This window comes from Zalophus californianus, chromosome 1, assembly GCF_009762305.2.
Source record: "Zalophus californianus isolate mZalCal1 chromosome 1, mZalCal1.pri.v2, whole genome shotgun sequence".
Lineage (NCBI taxonomy): Eukaryota > Metazoa > Chordata > Mammalia > Carnivora > Otariidae > Zalophus > Zalophus californianus.
The window spans coordinates 161727803-161747959 of NC_045595.1; the positions used below are offsets into that span (position 1 = coordinate 161727803).

Here is a 20157-nt window from a genome sequence, read left to right on the forward strand (position 1 = left end):
CTAACAGGCAGCCAAAGTTGAAAACCACTGCTGTAGAGATACATGATTATTTTGCTTGATTGTAGTAAAGATATCTGTAATATATGCAGGCTTCAGAATTGGTACCATTTTGAGCCAAATTTGACCCTTTTTTAATGGTACTCAAATTAACTTATAATATTACAAAATAGGAAAAAATAACTTCTCTTAGTTCAGCAAATATTGAACCATTGTAATAACCTAACAAATTACTAACATCCGGCAGAGTAACAGACGTGGTGTCAGTCCCATCTCTTGCTACTTAACAATCAATTAAGCTCTGAGCTCTAGTTTCCTAATCTGTCATTGAGCTAATGTAACAATGACTACTACATAGAAGTGCAGTAACATGATAATTTGTATGAAATCACTCTAAATACTGTGAAGTGCTATACAAATATAAGGTTGCGAATTTTTTGTTTGAATTCCTTAACAAAACTTACCTCTGTGTGGAGATGATACTCTAAAAATGCATGTTGCAAAAACTCTGACTACTATCAAATGTACCACTCTGATAGAACAACAATTTACGTATGGCAAGATTGATCTGGGGTTTGGAACAAAGGTAGCAGATTCTGACTTGTGGTGAGTATATGAAATCCAGATGGCAAAATGGTAACGCCAAACATAATAAAAATCAAAAGATCTAGTGATTCACTCCTCTTTTGGAGGGTAATCCTTCGGTATGCACTATTAACTCAAGATGTAGCAGGGAATTAACAAGTTTTTTCATAATTTTTAAAAAATTCATTCAAGTCATAGATTACATGCTTCAGAGAAAGGATAATCTTAACATCTGTGATGTGTTTTTCATTGTTTAGGTTTGTTTTGTGTTTTAATTTATTGTGATTATTTAAGGGTCTTTTGTACTCCCTTTTCTGGAGGTTCTTCCTGACAATGCCTCAGTAATTTTATGTTTTAAGCAAAAACAAAAAACAGGGGGGTCATTTTTTTTTATTACTAGGAAGGTTTCCTACTGACAAAGACAGTTCTTTTCCTAAGCATGTCAAGACTTATGGTTTAAGGGTGAATTTTCTCTGACAGTGATGAGATAGAGTATTTTATCCCTCCCCTCCCACCTTGTCTGTTAATAAATCTTTACTGAGGATCTGAATGCTAGACATTGATTTGTTCCAATTTCCACAAATGACATTATTGTCAATAATTGTGCTCCTCAAGAACAAGGATTACCTTTTTTTACTTTTTTGTACTCCCTTTGTGGTACGAGGTTAAGAGCATGGCTTAGTATAATTTATTTGGTAAATATTAGGTATTCTGTATTGCTTAAGGTTGCCCTTTATTGTTGATATTCCAGTGACAAAGCTAAGAATTAAATAGGTCATGTTGCTGATGCTGCTAGTAATTTGGTGCAGAAAGTGGAAGCTTGGTGGTATTTGAGATTAGAAAAAGAAACGCTGTTTGAATTTAGACTATTAATGCCAATTCGTTCTTTTGGGGGCTTAGGTTATAAGGATGTTGGTCTCTACTGTATTTTTACTTCTCAAAAGAAACAGTACTTTATCTTCCTGAGGTTTAAAAACAGGTGTTTATTTTTTCAGAATTTCTTTAGAATTATGGACAGAAATAAAGTTCTAAGCAATTTTTTAGTTATCTAATTTAAATATGATTTATTTTAAGCAAACTGGCTGCTGATGTAGTTTTGAAAACTCTTGATTTGATGAACAAACTTAAACAGTTGGTTCCTGGTATGGAAGTAAGCTTCTATAAAATCCTTCAGGTGAGTTTAAACTCTTCAAATATTGAAGTTTATTCATACATAAATGCTACCTAATGTGTGAGTTTCTGTTTTAATATTCTCGATCTTTAGAAAATGTTTCTCTTAGAATTGGCCATCAGAAGAAAGTTAATTGCCTTAAGTAGCCATAATGTTCCCACTACACAGTAATTTTACATAGTTTTGCAGGAATTGAACAGAAATGCTTCTGACTGTAATGTACAGGATGTTCATGATAGTAGAGCTTCCTCAGCCTTTTTCCTTTCTCATGTCATACTTTAGGTTTCTTCGTTTATTTCTAATAGCATTGCAGTGAAGAGTTTTTGGTTGGGATTGATGATGTAGGGTATTAAGGGGATAAGGGACACATCTGGAAAAAAAGGACTTGATTGTTAGTGATAATAAGATTAGAGAGGGTGTTACCTCAGAGAATAGCTGAGTAACAAATTTTGATGATGGTAGCTGAGTAAGAGCTCTAATGTTTACCTGGATAGCCACAAAACCTGATTATAATAGATACTTAGCAAACATGTGTGAATTGAGTTATTATAATAAACAAAGATGGCTGTGGTCTGTATAGACAGGGTAGAAGCCAAAACTGAAACCTTACACAGGAGCCATTTGTACACTTTGGAGAGCGTAATGCTTAAGAGATGGGGTTCAGATGTTGACTCCATCAGTCAGTCAAGTCAGTGCAGACTTGAGCAAGCTATTTCACTTGTCTGAGCTCTAGCTTCCTTAACTACAGAGTGAAAATAATGAATCCCCCCCCTCCATGGGAGCAGTTACGAAGGGTTACCATGAGGGTTATGGAGATAAAGCCCAGCTCTTAACATGGTTTTGTGGCATAAGATTATACTTGAGTACTTCCAAGACACTCGACATTGTAAAATGTAGATAACTGTAAAGGATTCATATTTTAGTATTTTTTCTCTGTTAACAACTTAAAAATTGAGTCAAAACTGATTTTGTGTCAATTAGGAGATGTTTTTCAGAATAAATGATTTGGGGCTTACAGTACTAAAAAATATTTACTAACTAGAAGGACTTATGCTTTAAGTATAATTGTTTCAGTTACTGAATTAGAATTTTTTTAGTTAATTTGAATTTTACTTTTATTTTTGACTTTAATTGGAAATGATTAACAGTTTTTTCTTACAGCCAGGTTTTCTTTTAAGAGTATCTAGAAAAGTAAAACAATAATTCAAAACATCAGTCAGTTGTGGATGATATTTTAAATTCATCAAAATATTTAAGATGTGATTTTCATAGGTATAACAAAACTTTTGCCAGATTTCTTTAAAGCTAGTGTTCATATTGACTTCATAGATAATTATAACAAAGTAAAGGCTAATAAATACATTCAAACATCAGGTAGAAACCTTTCAGAATTTGCTAGAATTATTTTATGATTTAGCTCTGTTTACTCACCTTGCTCTAAAAAGCCTGACATTATTTATTCTTTGTGCCTCTTGTTTTCTGCTTTCTGATTTGCTTAGGATCCACGCCTGATTACTCCCTTGGCTTTTGCTTTAACATCAGATAATAGAGAACAAGTACAGTCTGGACTGGGAATATTATTGGAAGCTGCTCCACTGCCAGATTTTCCTGCTTTAGTGTGAGTTGTAGTCATTTGCAGTGTATCTCTTGTGGTGCTGGAATATCCTGCTGTGTTTCTTTAGTAGTCCTCGATATAGATAGATTAGAAAATTTGTGAATCAAAGACTTCATTATAACAGTAATTTTTCAAGTGATTAAAAGAAAATTTGATTCCAGTAACTGAAAAGACTAGGTGTATACTCAGGGAAAAGCTAGCTTCAGGTGGGTTAAATATGTTTTCCAGGCACTATGCCTCTCTGTCTCTCACCTCCTCTATTTGACATAGTAGCTTCTGGACTATGCTTACATCTTACCAGTTTAGTTCTTACATAGAACGAGCTTTCCCTGCGTCAGCTATACGAAAAAAAAAAAGACATTTAGATTAGATGTGAGGAAGAACTTCTTCAGCTTAAGGGTTTGCCAGAGGATAAAATGGGAATCAGCTTTAAAGGATTAAACACTTAATAAACAACATAGCTTTTAGAACTAAAAAACAACGAACAGAAACAAAACAGGAAAGAAAACAAAGAGCTTTCCCTTCCCAGTTGTTTAAATGATAAGTCTAAGCATCACTTTCATTGACCGAATCTGGGTCATTTGCCAATGAGGGACCTTGGCAGATACCAGGGGTTCATCTATGAGAACTACATGAACTGAAAATCAATTTGGGGGCAGTGGGAGGATTCTTAAAGAAAAATTTTGTGCTTTTATCAGAAAATGGAATAGATAATGGCCAGGCAGAATTGTCCACTATTCTCATTAATTTCAAACATTAAGAGAATATTTGCTATTTTTCTGTAATTTTTAAAGACTTTATTTATTTGAGAGAGCGAGAGAGAGCATGCACAAGTGGGGGGAGGGGTAGGGAGAAGCAGGCTCCCCGCTGAGCCATGAGCCCTGCTCCCCCCTGAGCCATGAGCCCGACATGGGGAGACATGGGGCTCGATCCCAGGACCCTGGGATCATGACCTGAGCCAAAGGCAGATGTTTAACCAACTGAGCCACCCAGATGCCCCTCTCCTATTTCTTTTAACTGACTTAGCAAACTCATTTTTCAGAATTAATAATTTAAGTAGTCATAAATTAAGAGATTAAGAACTGTGGAGAACAACACCTGGAGACCAAATAATCAAAATTCTCTTCATTTTATAATAATATTTTTAAACAAATGGATAAATAGGGAGCTTCTCAAGTTAAAACCTAGAAATGGTCTGTGAAGCTGCTTCATTTTGTGGTGGCTTGGTTGCTCCAACTGTGGTAATCTGACATAAAGGAAAGCCCCTGTGTTTCAGAACCGAAAGCTTCAGCTTCACTGAAAGTAGGAGTCTCATTCTCTCTCTCTGTATATGAAATCTTCCTACCATGTCTTTGTATCTGGGCTGCCCCTGTCTTACTGGTGTTATGTAATTTTCTCTTTAGACACTATCTCAGGTGTTCATTTATTTTATTTATGTCTGTTTATGCCTTTGTTTATATCATCTTGTTTAACAAGGTAAATTTATATGTTGGATAGATGGGTTGGTGGGTACATAAGTAGGTTTTTTGGTGTACGTTTCCATCTGGTGAGGTCCAGCTATGTGCCAGGCCCTCTTCTAGTCATTTTAGATACTGCGGCAAATTAGACTTGGGGCCTCTGTCATATGGTTTACATTCTAGTTGGGAGACAAGTTAAAAAAATTAAGTTTCATAATATGCATGTCAGTATGGGTGGAGGGGCCTCTCTGAGGAAGTGAATGTGAACAGACCTGATGATAAGAAGGAGCCAACTCTATGCAGATCTGGTGGGAAGAATGTTCTAGTAAAGGAACAACTCATTCAAAGACCGTGTGGCAGGAACAAGACATGATAAATGGAAGGGGCAGAATGGGAGTCAGGTTGGTGAGAAGATATTGAGTGAGAAAGGGCAAGGATAAAGGACATAGCTAAAGGACAGGTGATGTTGCCCATGGTAAGAAGGATGTTCTTACCAATAACAATAACGTTGTACTTAATTTTTACAAATAATCCGTACTCACAGACTAGTTCTAGTGCCTCCAGACCAGAGGTGGAATTGTCATTATAAAGGATTGTAAGTAGGAAAGCAGTTCCTTTGCAAATATTTAGGGTATTTTCCAAAATTTGGCTGCTTCATAGACTCCAAGATTACTTCAAAAATATTTGATGGCTTATATTCCCAAAGATCCATTCTAGAGATTCCCTAAGTCTATATGAACTGCCTTTTCCTCTATTTTTTTTTTAAAGATTTTATTTATTGAGAGAGAGAGAGAGAGCGCACAAGCGGGGTGAGGGACGCAGACAGAGAGGCGGGGAGAGAATCTCAAGCTAGCATGGAGCCTGTGGTGGGGCTCTGTCTCACGATCCTGAGATCATGATCTAGGCCGAAATCAAGAGTTGGACACTCAACTGACTTGAGCCACTCAGGCTCCCCTTCATTTTTTTGTAATTCTTTTTCTTTTTTCTTTTCTTTTTTTTACTTCTATTCAGACTTGGAGAAAGTATAGCAGCAAACAATGCCTATAGGCAACAGGAAACAGAACATATACCCAGGAGAATGCTTTTGCAATCACTAAATCACAGTCTTCCAACATCAGTAAAATGTTTAACTCCTCCACTTTTGAAAGCTAGAGTTTCTGGATTGAACATTGAGGAATTAATAGAGAAACTTCAGGCTGGAATGGTGGTGAGTGGTAAATAGCCATTATAAATGGGATTCTGCCTGGTACATACCAACTAAATGTTAGCCCTTATTATAACATTTATTTAAATAACTTTAGATGCAAATTTGATCAATGAAATATCTTTTAATATGAAAATAACAATATTCTAGAAAATTTGGAAAGAAAAAAATTAGCCATAAAATTTCCACATTTTAACACAGCAGTCATTTTTCCCCCAGTCTTACCCAGTTAGCCCACCCCCATCCTCTCTATCACCCTGTTTAAGAAATGTAATACATAAGCATATCAAGTCCTACCCAGGTACTCTTCTGCAATAGCCAGGTTAGTGAAATGTTTGTGAACCGCCTAATACAGCATTCATTTTTGTACTTTGTTACTCATTATTAAGTTTTAATGATTTAGTTTCACACTAGGCATTTATTTTTTTATTGTGTTGAATGTTAAAATTTTCTGATTTTTGACTTGTATTAAAACTTAGGTAAAGGATCAGATTAATGATGTGAGAATATCTGACATAATGGATGTATATGAGATGAAACTGTCCACATTAGCCGTGAGTACAAACTTATTTTAACTATACGTAACAGTTAAGCTTTAATAGATGTTTTTCTGGTAAGTGATAAAGATTAATGGTATGTTTTCTCACAGTCCAAAGAAAGCAGGCTACAAGATCTTTTGGAAGCAAAAGCTCTGGCCCTTGCACAGGCTGATAGACTGATTGCTCAATATCGCTGTCAAAGAACTCAAGCTGAGACAGAGGTGTGTACAATATAAAGACTTATCTGATAAGTAGAAAAATAAATGAAGTAAAACATGTACAAAATTTTAGTGATATTTTTGTTACTCTTTGAAGTAAACTGTTCTCAGCATTTGACATGACTACTCTCTCCATCTTGAAACCCTTCCCCCTTTAATTTTGATCACCCCATTATCTTCTGATTTTCTTTCTACACTGATGGATATTCTTTTCCTATATCCTTTAGGGTCTTCTTTCTCCATTCAACCCTTAAATGTTGGGATTTCCCAGGATTATGTTCTAAGTCCTTTGCCCTTCTTTAGGTGGTCCAGGGTTTCAGTCCGTAATTACTAGAATGTTAATGCCACCAATTTTATGTGCCGAGCCCAGATCCTTTACCCTAAGCACTAATGCTTCCTATATAGCTCTGTTTAAATATATAGCAATACTTCCCATTCAGCATGACCAATCCTGAATTCATCACCCTTTTTAAAAATTTACTTTTTTGTATATTCTCTCTTGTTCTGAAGAGTTTTCCAGACAGGAAATCTGGAAGTCACACAGTTTACTTCCTACAATTAGTCATTCACCAAATCCAGTTGATTCTACCTTCTAAATACTACTTTTTTCTGCCTTGTCTCTTCTTGCCACTATTTGCTACAGGTCAAATCCTTTTCATTTTTTATATGAATCATAGCACAGCCTCTAGTTAGTCTTTTTACCTTCAGTCTGGAGCCCTCTTCTCAGCCACCCTCTATGTGCATCCCAAGTCATCTGTCTTTTTGTATTTGGTTCCACCCTCCCTTGTTCCCCCACAGTGATTCCTGAGGCTGTAATCTGATTTTATTGCTTCTGTGCTAAATACCCTGCAGTGGCTTACCATTTTACTCAGCAGATGATTTTATTTATTTATTTATTTTAAAGATTTTATCTATTTATTTGACAGAGAGAGACACAGTAAGAGAGGGAACACAAGCAAGGGGGAGCTGGAGAGGGAGAAGCAGGCTTCACACCAAGCAGGGAGCCCGATGCAGGGCTCGATCCCAGGACCCTGAGATCATGACCTGAGCCGAAGGCAGACGCTTAATGACTGAGTCACCTAGGTGCCCCAGCAGATGATTTTAAATTCCTTAGTTTGGCACACAGAATTTTGAAACTACTTTCATTCCGCATCTCCTTGCATTTCTGTGCATTCTCTGCAATCGACTATATCAGATTACTTTGTAGTTTCTTATGCAGTTCTATTGCTTTGCAGTTACTTGACATACTCTTAGGTTTCCCTGTCCTTGTACTTGCTGTTCCTTGTCTGGAACACCTTTTCCTCTTCCACTGCCTAGCTCCTAATAATCCTTCCGATTTTAGTTTAAATAGCCTCATTTTTTAGGAAGCTGTCTCTGGTCCTCTCCTTCCTGCACATGTGAAAATTGTATAACCCTGCCCCCTACCCTTGATGTCAGAGATGGTCTTGGTATCTCCAGGGCCTCAGCAAGCATAGTACTTGGCACATGGTAGGTGCTCAGAAAGGTTGACATCGTGCTGTGTGCATATATGCACACAATGTGTACATTAGGAGTGAGAGCTTACTGCAGTAATATGAAATTCCTAGCAAATACAAACGGAATCTCAACAGTTTGATATCATTTATAATGAATTGTAATAAAGTCATTTCACTTTTGAGAGAGGCATTAAAATCAGTGACACATAAAATAACTTTAGAGTCTTCTCAGAGTACATGTATTTGAAAAAATACGAATAAATATAACCGTATGTTGTCCTTTTCTTCTTTTGACACGGATTCATTTGTCTTGACTGATGGCGTGTTGAATTTATCATAAATTCCAACAAAGAAAACTAGTGATACTAGAATCATTTTGTCTTCTCCCTTCCCATAGCACATTCTTATATTCTATATCTGTTGAATATGTCTTTCATTTTATTGGAGAATTTAATGTTTTATCCATTTTACTGGAAAGGTTTCTTATAAAAATAAGATCATATGATACTTGTCTTTCTCAGATTGACTTATTTCGCTTAGCATAGTATGCTCTAGTTCCATCCACATCGTTGCAAATGGCAAGATTTCGGGTTTTTTGATGGCTGCATAATAGTCCATTGTGTGTGTGTGTGTGTGTGTGTGTGTGTACCACATCTTCTTTATCCATCTCTTGATGGACATCTTGGCTCTTTCCATAGTTTGGACATTGTGGACATTGCTGCTATAAACATTGGGATGCACGTACCCCTTCGGATCACTACATTTGTACCTTTGGGGTAAATACCCAGTAGTGCAATTGCTGGATCATATGGTAGCTCTATTTTCAACTTTTTGAGGAACCTCCATACTGTTTTCCAGAGTGGCTGCACCAGCTTGCATTCCCACCAACAGTGTAGGAGGGTTCCCCTTTCTCCGCAACCCCGCCAACATCTGTCATTTCCTGATGTTAATTTTAGCTATTCTGACTGGTGTGAGGTGGTATCTCATTGAGGTTTTAATTTGTATTTCCCTGATGCTGAGTGATGTTGAGCACTTTTTCATGTGTCTGTTGGCCATTTGGATGTCTTCTTTGCAGAAATATCCATTCATGTCTTTTGCCCATTTCTTGATTGGATTATTTGTTCTTTGGGTGTTGAGTTTGTTAAGTTCTTTATAGATTTGGGTTACCAGCCCTTTATCTGATGTGTCATTTGCAAATATCTTCTCCCATTCTGTCAGTTGTCTTTTGGTTTTGTTGACTGTTTCATTTGCTGTGCAAAAGATTTTTATTTTGATGAGGTCCCAATAGTTCATTTTTGCCCTTGCTTCCCTTGCCTTTGGCAATGTTTCTAGGAAGAAGTTGCTGCGGCTGAGGTCGAAGAAGTTGCTGCCTGTGTTGTCCTTTAGGATTTTGATGGACTCCTGTCTCACATTTAGGTCTTTCAACCATTTGGAGTCTCTTTTTGTGTGTGGTGTAAGGAAATGGTCCAGTTTCATTCTTCTGCATGTGGCTGTCCAATTTTCCCAACACCATTTGTTGAAGAGACTGTCTTTTTTCCATTGGACATTCTTTCCTGCTTTGTCGAAGATTCGTTGACCATAGAGTTGAGGGTCCATTTCTGGGCTCTGTATTCTGTTGCACTGATCTATGTGTCTGTTTTTGTGCCAGTACCATACTGTCTTGATGATGACAGCTTTGTAATAGAGCTTGAATGCTGGAATTGTGATGCCACCAGCTTTGTTTTTCTTTTTCAACATTCCTCTGGCTATTTGGGGTCTTTTCTGGTTCCATACAAATTTTAGGATTATTTGTTCCATTTCTTTGAGAAAAGTTGATGGTTATTTTGATAGGGATTGCATAAAATGTGTAGATTGCTCTGGATAACGTAGACATTTTCACAATATTTGTTCTTCCAATCCATGAGCATGGAACGTTTTTCCATTTCTTTGTGTCTTCCTCAATTTCTTCCATAAATATTCTATAGTTTTCTGAGTACAGATTCTTTGCCCCTTTGGTTAGATTTATTCCTAGGTATCTTATGGTTTTGGGTGCAGTTGTAATTGGGATCGACTCCTCAATTTCTCTTTCTTCTGTCTTGTTGTTGGTGTATAGAAATGCCACTGATTTCTGTGGATGCCACTTTACTGAATTCCTGTATGAGTTCTAGCAATTTTGGGGTGGAGTCTTTTGGGTTTTTCACATAAAGTATCATATCTGCAAAGAGTGAGAGTTTGACTTTTTCTTTGCTGATTCGGATGCCTTTTATTTCTTTTTGTTGTCTGATTGCTGTGGCTAGGACTTCTAGTACTATGTTGAATAGCAGTGGTGATAGTCGACATCCCCGCTGTGTTCCTGACCTTAGGGGGAAAGCTCTCAGTTTTTCCCCATTGAGAATGATATTTGCTGTGGGTTTTTCATAGATGGCTCTTATGATATTGAGGTATGTACCCTCTGTCCCTACACTCTGAAGAGTTTTAATCAAGAATGGATTCTATACTTTGTCAAATGCTTTTTCTGCATCTATTGAGAGGATCATATGGTTCATGTTCTCTTTTATTAATGTATTGTATCACATTGATTATTTGCAGATGTTGAACGAACCTTGCAGCCCAGGGATAAATCCCACTTGGTCATGGTGAATAATCCTCTTAATGTACTTTTGGATCCTATTGGCTAGTATTTTGGTGAGAATTTTTGCATCCATGTTCAGCAGGGTTATTGGTCTGTAATTCTGTTTGATGGGGTCTTTGGTTTAGGGATCAAGGTAATGGTGGCCTCATAAAACGAGTTTGGAAGTTTTTCTTCCATTTCTGTTTTTTGGAACAGTTTCAGAAGAATAGGTATTAATTCTTCTTGAAATGTTTGGTAGAATTCCCCTGGGAAGCCATCTGGCCCTGCGCTCTTGTTTTTTGGGAGATTTTTGATTATTGCTTCAATTTCCTTACTGGTTATGGGCCTGTTCAGGTTTTCTATTTGTTCCTGGTTCAGTTTTAGTAGATTATAGGTCTCTAGGAATGCATCCATATCTTCCAGATTATCTAATTTGCTGGCATATAGTTGCTCATAATGTGTTCTTATAATTGGCACAAACACTTTCATATTGATTTAGGTTGTATTCCTGATTGGCTAGCTTAATTTTAGGTGTTTGCTTAAACATCTGTGATATAGTTAAAATCCTATTTTTAATTTCTACCTGAAGTGGGAAAACTGATTTGTGTAAACTTTATGGTTTAGTGTTGATGGCTAGTCCCAAGGACCACACATACCCTTTTAATTAAGTACTGAATGTAGAGCTACCTTCTTGTTGTTATAATTGTGTTCATTTCCATGAGTCTGGTCATACCGAGAATATTCTAGTCAGGACAGTCTCTTAAGTAAAATAACTATAACAGTGTTAGATTTATTAGAAGTAGTTAAGTAATAATATATGTAACTAATAAAACTTTATATAACCCAATAGATGCTAGCCTATTAGATAATAGGCAAACCTTTTAAATTGTAGAAGATGAGCATATTATATACATGGTAGTAGAAAAGCCTCTGTTCTGTTGGTTTTGTTTTAGGCACGGACACTTGCTGGTATGTTGAGAGAAGTTGAGAGAAAAAATGAAGAGCTTGGTGTGTTGCTGAAGGCACAACAGGTTGAATCAGAAAGAGCCCAGAGTGATATCGAGCATCTCTTCCAACATAATAGGAAATTAGAGTCTGTGGCTGAAGAACATGAAATCCTGACAAAATCCTACATGGAACTTGTTCAGAGGTAAATTAATAAAGTAAAAGTTTCTGTGTAAAGTTGGAATCTAGAATGAACACACAGCATGTCTTTTCTGTAGCTCTAAAATCCTTTTGTAAACATTCACATATTCTGGTAATTCCATAAGTTAAGTAGTTGACAAGAAACTTACATCACAGATAAATGAAGTACTGCTTACTCAAACTCAAGATCAAAGTCGGAAACAGAATACAGGTCTCTTTGTTTCTTTCCAGTTGACTCTGCTTCTTGCCTATATTCATGCAGTCCTCAGTCACCTGGGGTGTTAGCACCACAAGAACAAGTTGAGTCTGCTTTGTTCATTGACAAACCCCTAGGACCTGCAACAGTACTCAGTACACAGTTATGCATTCCGTAAATGTTGAATGACCTTAGTTGTCATAAATCGTGTTAAGTTGAGCTGTATGAATTGGCCATTTCTGTACATCAAATGCGTTGAATATGAACAATTTCATAGTATTCAGTCTAATAGCATGGAAATTCAGGTGTTAGTGTTTAAAACATCTCTTAAGTTTGTAGTCAGTACTTAATGTCATTGAATATAGTTTATTTATATGTGTGAATGTAATTGTGGAATAAATTCTTATAGATGAATTGTTGGATTAAAGGGTATGTGCTTTCAAATTTTTGATGGATTGGCACGTTTTCTTCCAAAAAGGCTACACTAATTTACATGCCTACTAACAAAATAGGAGATTAATCATGTTTTCCTCCTTTGTCAAATTTATCTTTTAGGTCAACTTTAAAACTTCTGAGCTATAAAGAAGACCCGGAACAATTATGTATTTTCTACCAAACAATAAAAATAAAACATTCTGGTTAACTTGTTCTTTGTTTCAATCTCTAATTTAAGATTGGTTCAGATTTGAAAAACTATTCTATCTGTGCTATTAATATAGAGATCTAGAAAATTTTAATTCTGCAAGGTCCATGTGCTTATTTTCCCATCAATAAAAATGAAGGGTGGAAAATGTATAGCATCTAGAAAATTTGTGACGTTACAGTTTCCTAAACAGGATACTTTCTCCTAACAACAACTTTCTTCAAAGTCTGTTTGAGGCAACCCTGATAGAGTGGACTATGGGTGTTAAGTCAGGATGCGAGAAAAAGTAAGCATTGGTCCCACGGAAATACGTCGTTTCCAGGAACCACGAGAACATCCCGCTGATGTTCCAGATAGTGAGTGAGGGGCCAAGACATAAAACTCCTGCCTGCCAGGGCCAAAAATAACAAATAATGAAGTTGGCTGGGGAAAGAAGGGTCATCTGTAAAGGTAGGGACTATCTAAAGGCATTCAAATTCAGAATTTTAAAAATCGTGTGTGACAGATAAAACACTTCTAGGCAAATTTGGACAGTACTACCAGTTTGTACTTAGTGAAGTAAAAAGGACATTTTATGCTTAAGATACTTGGGTGTCAAAGTATCACTTTAGAAAGTATTTCTGGGATGCCTGGGTGGCTCAGTTGGTTAAGCAGCTGCCTTCAGCCCGGGTCATGATCCCAGGGTCCTGGGATCGAGTCCCACATCAGGCTCCTTGCTTAGCAGGGAGCCTGCTTCTCCCTCTCTCTCCTTCTGCTTGTGCTCTCTCTGTCAAATAAATAAAATCTTTAAAAAAAAAAAAAGTATTTCTGTGTTTACTTTGCCAGTAAACTAAGCAGGCCTGTTAGGTGCAGAGCTCTAAAGAGGCAAGAGAAGTTTAGTATCCTCAACTACTTCATTAATTTGACATTTTTAATTAAACATACATTATGCCCAAGAGGCTAATGATGGCAGATGTTTTATTTTTTAATAAACTTCATCCTTTTACAGAAGTTTTTTAAAATTTTCTAGATCTAACTATGAAAATAACTAATATATATAGCAAATTATGTAGAGCAATGTTATCTGTAAAGCTCTATATCCATAAATATGAGTTAAATGCCCTGCACTTTTCCTTTTTATAGTAAATATTACCTCCTAAGTCAGCCAAAATACATCTTTAATGTCTTTTAGAGTTAGTCTAATTTTCTTTATGTCCTGATTGTTCATGACATTCCTCTTCCGTTTCTTTTCTCCGTCTCCATCATATGTTTGCCTTGATAAAAATATCAACTCATCTTGTCTTTTCAGGAATGAAACCACTGAACAGAAGAATAAAGATTTGCAGATGACATGTGATTCTCTGAATAAACAAATTGAGACAGTGAAAAAGTTGAATGAGTCATTCAAGCAACAAAATGAAAAGTAAAATACCTAGTTCTTAATTCTAATTATTTTGGATTTTTCAAAAACAGTGATTCTCTTTATACAGAGCATTGTTTTTTACAGATAAAATTAATAGAATTGCCACTTATTTTAGTTATAAAATACATATTTGGCAAAATGTAAAGGTAATTCTGTTCTTATTAATTTTTTCTTAAAATACTTGGGGAGAAAAAGAAATGAAATATTTCCTTGATGTTTTCGTCTATATTTTTTTATAACTTCAGAACTATAGCCCAATTAATAGAGAAAGAAGAACAGAGAAAAGAAGTACAGAACCAACTAGTAGATAGAGAATGTAAGCTAGCAAGTAAGTAGCTTCTTATTTAATATATTGTCTATATTTTAACATATGTTGGTAGAAAAATCAAAGCATGATTTTATTTTCTACTTCTCTCATTTTTTTGAACCTTAAATCACATTTTAAACAGCTTCCCTTTTCTTGCCATTTTACGGAGCAGTTTAGTTAGATTAAATTGAAAAAGCAATATATTTTTTTTTGAAATCTGGGAATTAGAGAAAATGATTGTCTTTTCAAAAGAAAGAGTTTTAAAAGAACTTTAACAGCAGGTGGCAGTGCTAGGTAACTTTTAGTTACCAGCTTCTTAATGGCAGTAGCTCTGAAATGACCCACAAAAACATTTTTGTTCTAACTCACTTGCCTTAGAACACAGACATCTGCCTATATAATTTTTCATACTTTTCTATATCTTTCTAACCCTTAAGCCCTGAGGATTGTCCTTCCCCTCATAATTATACATATAATATCAGGAACAGAGGAAGAGGGAAAGCCATGGAGATTTGGCATTTTCTATGGAACTCTTCCTAGGGGAAGAGTTTCATGGTGTTTTTTTACTCATCAAATACTGTAGAACTTTTACAGTTGTTCTTTTGCTCTAATTACATAGTGGCTAATAAACCTTTTCAGGGTAACATCAGTATCCAATCTCTGAGCATATAGCTGACTGTTTGTTTGTTTTAAGATTTGCAACAAAAAACAAAAGTACAAGAAGAAAAGATTAAAATCTTGCAAAAAGAAAGGGAAGATAAGGAAGAAACCATTGATATCCTTAGGAAGGAATTAAACAGAACAGAACAGATAAGAAAAGAATTGAGCATTAAGGTAAGAATCTGTTGAGTTCTCACTGGTAGTAGATGAGTAAGTCTGATTTTGTGGAAAAGGTGAATTTGGGTAAATTAAAGTTTTGGTTCTTTGTAATATCTTCTAAATAAAATTACTAATTTGAAAATTTACAGTTGTTTTTTTTAATAAGGTTCTCTCACAATGTGAAAACCTGTATTCCTAAAGTCATGAAAAACTTATTAAATATATATTGTGTACCAGCACTTACTGCTTTTAAGTGGGCCAAGAATATAGAAAAGGATTCCCAGTTCAGAATGTCACATACAGGTGGCTGTATTTGGCTGCCTCTCCCAGCTTTTAGGGATGGGAATAATAATAGTAGTTCATATTTGTTTAGAACTTTATAATTTGCAAAGGACTCTGAAACATTTTTCTCAATCCTCTTCTCTTTAACAAATATATTAATATATAAGTATCAAATATTTTCAACCTGCAAATGAAACTGAGTCTTGAGTTACTTACTGAGGGTCTGTCACAAAGCTAAGTATTCAGTATTCTGAATCGAAGTCCACTGCTCATTCCACATTATCATGGTTGTGTGTGTGTGGTAGCTATGAATTTCTGGCCCATCTGCTACCAGGAAGATGGGGACACACCAGGATTAAATGACCGTTTGAACAACTACAGAGCACAAGTGACAGAGGAGGCATAAAATTTAATGCCACATTTACCAATTTCCTGGTTCTGCTTTAATGTGGTCATCTTAATAGTGATTCTGAATTGTGATGTGTAGTATTTTCTGCAAATTTCCAGCTGCTAATATTGACTTAAAAAGACAAATTGAATGTGTCTTTCCAATTTGTGTTATGTTGTTTAATAATTACTTATTTTAAGCTTACCATAAAACTTAATTAACTAAGATATAATACATATTTGTAATGTGTCTTTTGACATGGTTGTTTTACAAATGAAAAATAAGACGTTTTAAAATATCTGTGAAGGGAAGACGTGCTAAATTTGTTTTCCTCAATTCCTCCCCCAACCCCCATTCCTAGGCTTCCTCCCTAGAGGTTCAAAAGGCCCAATTAGAAGGTCGTTTGGAAGAGAAAGAGTCGCTGGTGAAACTTCAGCAAGAGGAGTTGAACAAAAACTCTCATATGATAGCAATGATCCACAGTTTAAGTGGTGGAAAAATAAGTCCAGAAACTGTGAACCTCAGTATATAGATGTTATGTATTTATGTTCTGGGGGAGGTGTGGTAGGGAAGGTAATTTGTGACTCCAGAACAATAGCAAATTATTATCTAATTATTAATTTAGTAAAGAACCTGATCTGATAAATATTTTTATTTGGTCTTAAAAGTTTTACTTCCTGTTTCTGGCTTTTATTGCTTAAAGCTTTCTTTGGTTCTTAATTAGAATGTTCTTCTTGACCTCATAATGTTTTTCTAAGGTTTTTCCCTTTTCCTTAGTTGCTTTCCACTCTTCTGCTTTTTTTATTCTCATTTGTGATTAGATTTTAAAATCAAACTTTCCTGATATAACAATCCTAAAGATTAAGAAATTGAAAATACAGTTATTAGTATAAAAAGAGAAGGCGTAGCATTGCACAAGAAGTTTTTCTCTAAATAGCACAAAAGAAAATTCAGTGAATTTAAAATAATTTTATTCCTGCATTTAAAATGCAGTAAGATATATGGTATAAGTTCTAAATTTGAAAAAAATGCAATGAATAGTTACAGAAATAATGTGAAAAAATTAGAAAATATCAGATGTGTTAAACGAATACATTGTCACATTTAAAAAAATGATAATTTGTAGACTTGTTTGAGATAGCCTTAGTTTTTGACTCTTTTTTTAAATGTACCATGTTGGTCTGCCCATATCATTTCCAATCAATTATGAATTTCTTTTGATTTGCACAAGGACAACTTGGATTCCAGCCTTGCTACATATTCAGACATTTATTATTTATTAATTCAAATGTGAATTGCATTTAATATATTGCCTTTTGTTTAAATAGTTTTTGATTTGGTCGTTTAATTTTAAGGCATAGGTTAAATATCCTTATGTATTTTTTTAATACAAAGGAATTTTTCAGTACTCTTCATTTGAATCAAATGTTGTAAGTAGTGTTTAAGAAGAATTTTTGTATCAATATTTTAGTTGGTTTTATTGCTACAGTTTCCAACCATTAATTTTGCTTGGTGTTTTCTTCCCTACTTATATTTTCGTGTGACTTAAGTGAACTTAGATTTACTTCTGTTTTTCAACTATAGTATATCTGAATTTATGTTTAGAAACTAGACATATTTTCATAATTTGCTAATTATGTTAAATATCAAACTCGTGGTTTTACATACTTGAATACATTTTGCATAGTTCTGCAGATTTTTTTAAAAAGCATTGTACAGAGTAACACATTTTAGACTGCTACTTGTTCTATAAGGGGTACATTCTGTTTCTTTTTTGAAATTGCAATCATTTTCAATTTTATAGGAAAAAATGTTTAAATGGATAGATATGACTGAAGAACAAAAGGCTCTGTAAAATGAAACAAAAAGTTCTGTAGAATAAATAAAGGAACCAAAACCTCTAGGGCAGATCAAACTATCTTTCAATGTAGACACTTTCAAGAAGATACGAGCCTAGCCCACTGCTGCCCAATAGAATTTTTTGTAATGTTGGAAATGTTCTCTACACTGTTCAGTATTACAGCCTTTAGCCACATGTGATTTTTGAGCACTTAAAATATGATTAGTGCAACTGAAGAATTTAGATTTTAACTGCCATCCTGCTGGACAGCGCAGATCTAGTCCATTCTTGGAAGTATGCATTTATTTTAAGACACTCAATTTGCCTATTCTTAAAGATCTATATAGGCAAAGACTCCATATATTTTTTAGCAACCTTTTTTTAATAGAATTTTAATGTCATTCCTGATCTCTCTAAAGAGAAAAAAGTTACTTTAGCTTTAGAGGTGAGTACGAATCATCATCCTCTTCATTTTTTGTTTATCCTAGTCTTTCTCTTACAGCATCTTTCATATTGTCCCTATTATTTTTCTTAATCTTAGTATGTTGAGCCCTTTTTTTTTTTTTTTTTTTTGCGTTTTAGGTTTGTGTACCTCAGATTAATATAACAGAGTGTGTGTGTGTGTGTGTGTTTTCTTTTTAAAAAATCTTTTAGGCACCACTACAGAGTTTTACATGATTTTTATGTGTGTATGACCATTTCCTATTGGAGAAAGTAGAACTAAGTAAATGTATCATTATATTAGAATTGTTCAAGTTCTCTAAAAATCTTGCTATGAAGAGTTTGTCCAAGTGTACATTAGCACAGTTCCTTTTGCCATTTACATTTGCCCCTTAACTAGATACGGACTTCTCTTAAAATTGGGCTGATTGAAGTTTATACTAAACTGTCTAATGTCAGGGCAAAAACAAATACTCATTAAAACTTCATGCTGTGTTTTGGGAAATTGTCAGATTAGTATACTTTTAGTTTTATTTATTTGTTATAAAGTCTAGTTATTTATGTTAAGGATATAATGAGACTCTGTCTTGAGTTAGGACTCTTAGTTAAATGAGAATGTTGACTTTCAACTTCTACCTGAGAGTCATTCACATATGTTAAAGTACTTCTAATCAAGTTACATTCCCTAAACTCATAACCTTTAATCTGATTCTTTCCCTCTTTTCAAATAGTTACGAATTGTGTTTACAGCCTGCTTCTGATATACCTACTGATGAACCAAACACATGCCCTGTTTGTGACTCACTCACTTTATAGGAATCAGCAAACATTTTCTGTAAAGGGCCAGATAGTAAATATTTCAGGCTTTGTGAGTCATACTGTCTCTTACAACTACTTAGTTCTGCAACAGTAGCAAGAAAACAGCTATAGACAGCACATAAATAGGCATGGCTGTATTCTAATAAAACTTTATTTACAAAAACAGTCAAGGCTTTGCTATTGGGTGTTATATCTTACTGACTAATTGGCCCTTATATCATTAAGAAATGTGTCTCTTTATCTCTGGTAAACTCTGTCTTGGGGTCCGAGGTCTATTTTATTTGATACGAATATAACCACTCCAGCCTTGTTATGTTTTCTGTTGGCCTAGTATATATTTTTCTATCCATTTACTTTTAACCTGTGTTGTTATATATAAAACTTAAGATTGTAGACAACATATAGTTCGGTCTTGCTTTCATTTTAATCTATCTTGACAATCAAGTCCTTAACTTTCACAGTCCACTTGAAGTTAATATTGTACTACTTAGTATAAAATGTAGAAACCCTGTAACTGTGTTGGTCCTTTTATGTTCTCCTCATCCTTTATGCTATACCTGACACATAAATATCTGTATATATTATTAAACCCCAAAACAATGTTATAATTTTTACTCTAAGTGATTATATGGAAATACCCTGGCTCTCAACATCTTAATATATTTACCTATTTACACACAACAATACACACAAGTAGTATCTTCATTATAACACTATTTTTCTCTTTTGATATAATAAGTAATTTGTAGGGAGATACTGCTAATACCCTGTTTCTTCCACCTTTCACCCACTAGTTTCAGCATCCATTGATAATTCTTGCTTGAATCAGTTATTACTCTGATGGTTGCCACTTTTTTTTAACTTTTAATGGAAGAAAATGGAACATTTTGCTAATACCTTGATATGCTGAGAATAGTGATCAAAATTACATCATGTATTACATCATTGACAAAACTAAATGTAGTATTTATAGTTTTACAGCTAATAGAGTATGTACTTTTTTGTGTGCATATTCTCACAAGC

The 20157-nt window shown here is 34.9% G+C and overlaps 1 protein-coding gene across 1 annotated transcript in view; it reads left to right on the forward strand.

The window, feature by feature from the left end:
• The window catches only part of CIP2A (cellular inhibitor of PP2A), a 38452-nt gene extending 18787 nt beyond the window's left edge, over nt 1–19665 (forward strand). Inside the window, exons 11-21 of the mRNA XM_027583439.2 lie at nt 462–603; nt 1657–1756; nt 3253–3371; nt 5837–6032; nt 6509–6583; nt 6679–6789; nt 11805–12001; nt 14125–14238; nt 14484–14566; nt 15240–15379; nt 16396–19665. Coding sequence (XP_027439240.1) covers nt 462–603; nt 1657–1756; nt 3253–3371; nt 5837–6032; nt 6509–6583; nt 6679–6789; nt 11805–12001; nt 14125–14238; nt 14484–14566; nt 15240–15379; nt 16396–16566 — 1448 coding nt within the window. The 3' untranslated portion in view covers nt 16567–19665. The remainder of the gene's footprint in view (nt 1–461; nt 604–1656; nt 1757–3252; nt 3372–5836; nt 6033–6508; nt 6584–6678; nt 6790–11804; nt 12002–14124; nt 14239–14483; nt 14567–15239; nt 15380–16395) is intronic.
• The last annotated feature ends 492 nt before the right edge of the window (nt 19666–20157 follow it).